This window comes from Nicotiana attenuata, unplaced genomic scaffold, assembly GCF_001879085.1.
Source record: "Nicotiana attenuata strain UT unplaced genomic scaffold, NIATTr2, whole genome shotgun sequence".
Lineage (NCBI taxonomy): Eukaryota > Viridiplantae > Streptophyta > Magnoliopsida > Solanales > Solanaceae > Nicotiana > Nicotiana attenuata.
In genome coordinates, this window is record NW_017672996.1 from 135595 (window position 1) to 138445 (window position 2851).

Consider the following 2851-nt stretch of genomic DNA (forward strand, 5'->3'; position numbering starts at 1 on the left):
CATTGCATTTCAACGATATCTTGTTGGGCTTGATCTAACAACCTTGAATTCAAAATATCCTTTAATTGCTATATTCGAAAAACAGTTAATTATACTCTTCTTTTTGTCAAATACTGATCCCACTTTTATTTCATCCAACGAAGCATTTTCTCTTAATATCGTAGTTGGGGATTCTTTTTGTTTCAAAGTTGATCTTCGTCTAGTTAGTTGAGTAGAGGTTTTTTCAGCAACTTCTTCGATTACCGGTGCACTCTATAAGATTGGAATACCCAAAGCTTGTTCGTTGTCAATCTCTATAATGCTTTGTCCTTCTACTTGAATAGAATCAAATGTTTGAAGCACCTCTTCAGTTATTGGTTGAGCTTCAACCATATCTATTTCCATTATCTGTTGGCATTTGTTTTGATTGTCATGTTGAGTTTCTCTGTTGACATATGTTTGAAGCCCCTCTTCAGTTATTGCTTGAGCTTCAACCATATCTATTTCCATTATTTTTTGACATTTGTTTTGATTGTCATGTTGAGTTTCTGTGTGACATGTTCATTGCTTGTTGATCCAAAAACTCTTTCCGAAATATCAACAATGAAACGACAGCCCTTGAAGAGTGAATGAGTTTTTAGTAACTCTATACATGTGTTAAGATCTAAATCTTTGGATACAAGCACTCCCTTGCTTGTTCCAAGGTTGATATCAAACCATATTACTGCTTCAAACTTATGTCTATCCAATTCAATAACTTCAGAGATCTGTTTATCTTCAAACCAAATTTCCTCAGGTACTATAACAAGCTTTGTTTGATGATCAAGCTATTTATAGTCTTCAGTCCATCTACCATTAAAAGCAATTATAATGCATATTGTTTCCATCCTACAAGTCAAAAGAATGGGAAACTCAGGACATATTGTATAATGCAATCCTTGTATAATTAAGAACATGTACTGTAAGTTCAAGACCAAGTTAAGGACCAAGTGTCCTTAACATTTGAACTTGGAATTCAAAGTTAAGGACTGCCTGTCCTTAACTTTTGAACCTGAAATTAAAACTTAAGGACTGCCTGTCCTTAACTTTTGAACCTGCAAGTCAAATTTAAGGACTCATGTCCTTAACTTTTCAACTTGAAACCCAAAGTTAAGGACCATTGTCCTTAACATTTAAACTTGGAATTCAAAGTTAAGGACTGCCTGTCCTTAACTTTTGAACCTGAAATTAAAACTTAAGGACTGCCTGTCCTTAACTTTTGAACCTGCAAGTCAAACTTAAGGACTCCTGTCCTTAACTTTTGAACTTGAAACCCAAAGTTAAGGACCAAGTGTCCTTAACTTTTTAACTAATAACTGTAAGTTAAGGACTACCTGTCCTTAACTTTTTAACTAATAACTGTAAGTTAAGGACCAACTGTCCATCAATATTGAACATGTAAGTCAAAGTTCAGGACCAAGTGTCCTGAACTTTTCAACTTTAAACTCAAAGTTCAGGACCAAGTGTCCTTAACTTATGACAGTATGTGCTTAATATACAGAAGAACAACAACAAAGTTAAGGACATTGTGTCCTTAACTTTTTCAATTCAATTTGCAAAGTCAGGACACTATGTCCTTAATATTATGTGCTCAATTTTATAGAATTATCACAGGACGCGATGTCCTTAACTTTATCAATCCAGAAATTCAAAAAAAAAAATCAAATATCTACTTACTGTATAAAAATCAATAGAAATCGGAAAAAGTATAACTATGTCGAAATAAAAATTAATAGAAACGCATAAAAGTATAACTTACTGTATATCTATGCTGATTTTTGGATGAGAATGTTGAATTCTATAGTTCGAAATTGGAAGAGAATCTTCTGCAATTTCGATGATCAGTGTTGTGATATAGCGCTGTTGCTGCTACTGCTCTCGTTAATAAAAGCGTAGGTATAAATGCGTAGGTATAGTTATAGCAGAAGGGTATGTTCGTCCAGTCAGGTATAAGTTTATTAAATCAGTGGCAAAAGACTAAAGACATTTAAAACACTGGCTTTAAAATAAAGACAAGAGCTGTTAGTGGCTATTTGTGCACATCGCCCCTAAATACAAGTACCACAAAAACGGCCCAATGTACAAAATGGCTCAAATGAACAAATTAAATAAAATAACTGAACAACTATGTGTAACTATCTGAGCTTTGGCTTAGAAACCAAGTACTCCATTAGCTCAACAGTTCTATTACATTATTCATAAAACCTTATGATATTGAGGGATAACCTGGATTTTTTTTTTTTTATATATTTATTGGTTAGATGTTGTATTTATCATGAAGAAACTGAGGGGATATAAAGAAAGCAAGTGAAAAGAATGCTATGTAAATCTGATCCAAAATCTCATCTATATCTTAATCAAAGTGGTAGGCATGCCAAGGCGTTCAATAGTGTCAGTCAAATTCAATATATATGTCTATTTTGTTCCTTCAATACTTCAATCTCTTCAACCATTGAGCCTTGAAATATACCACTTCTGATGCTTCTTTTGGAACTCTGTTAGCGTTCAAATTAATCCATTTGAAAACTTGTAAGCATAAATCCGATCGTTTGGAAGCAAGCTCATGTTATTTAGTAGATTTCAATATTAGGATTCTTTGACGACCACTCAAAATCCTGCTCCGTAACGGATTTAATGCCCAAATACGATGTTGTCGCGAGGTAGTAATATGTAGTAGTTGCCTGTGCATTGCTTAGGTATTCAAAATCAGGTGGCATATATCCTTCAATAAACCTTTTGACTCGACATTATAATTTCTTACTACTTCTTTCATCTGTGAATACAAAATATATATGTTCAAGTGTTAGAAAATTTTGATTGAATTGTATCAAGT

General features: G+C 33.4%; 1 protein-coding gene across 1 annotated transcript in view; it reads right to left on the reverse strand.

The window, feature by feature from the left end:
• Positions 1–489, reverse strand: part of LOC109215134 — a 2741-nt gene extending 2252 nt beyond the window's left edge. The window contains exon 1 of the mRNA XM_019379156.1: positions 270–489. Within this exon, the coding sequence (XP_019234701.1) occupies positions 270–489 (220 nt within the window). The remainder of the gene's footprint in view (positions 1–269) is intronic.
• Positions 490–2851: the final 2362 nt, after the last annotated feature.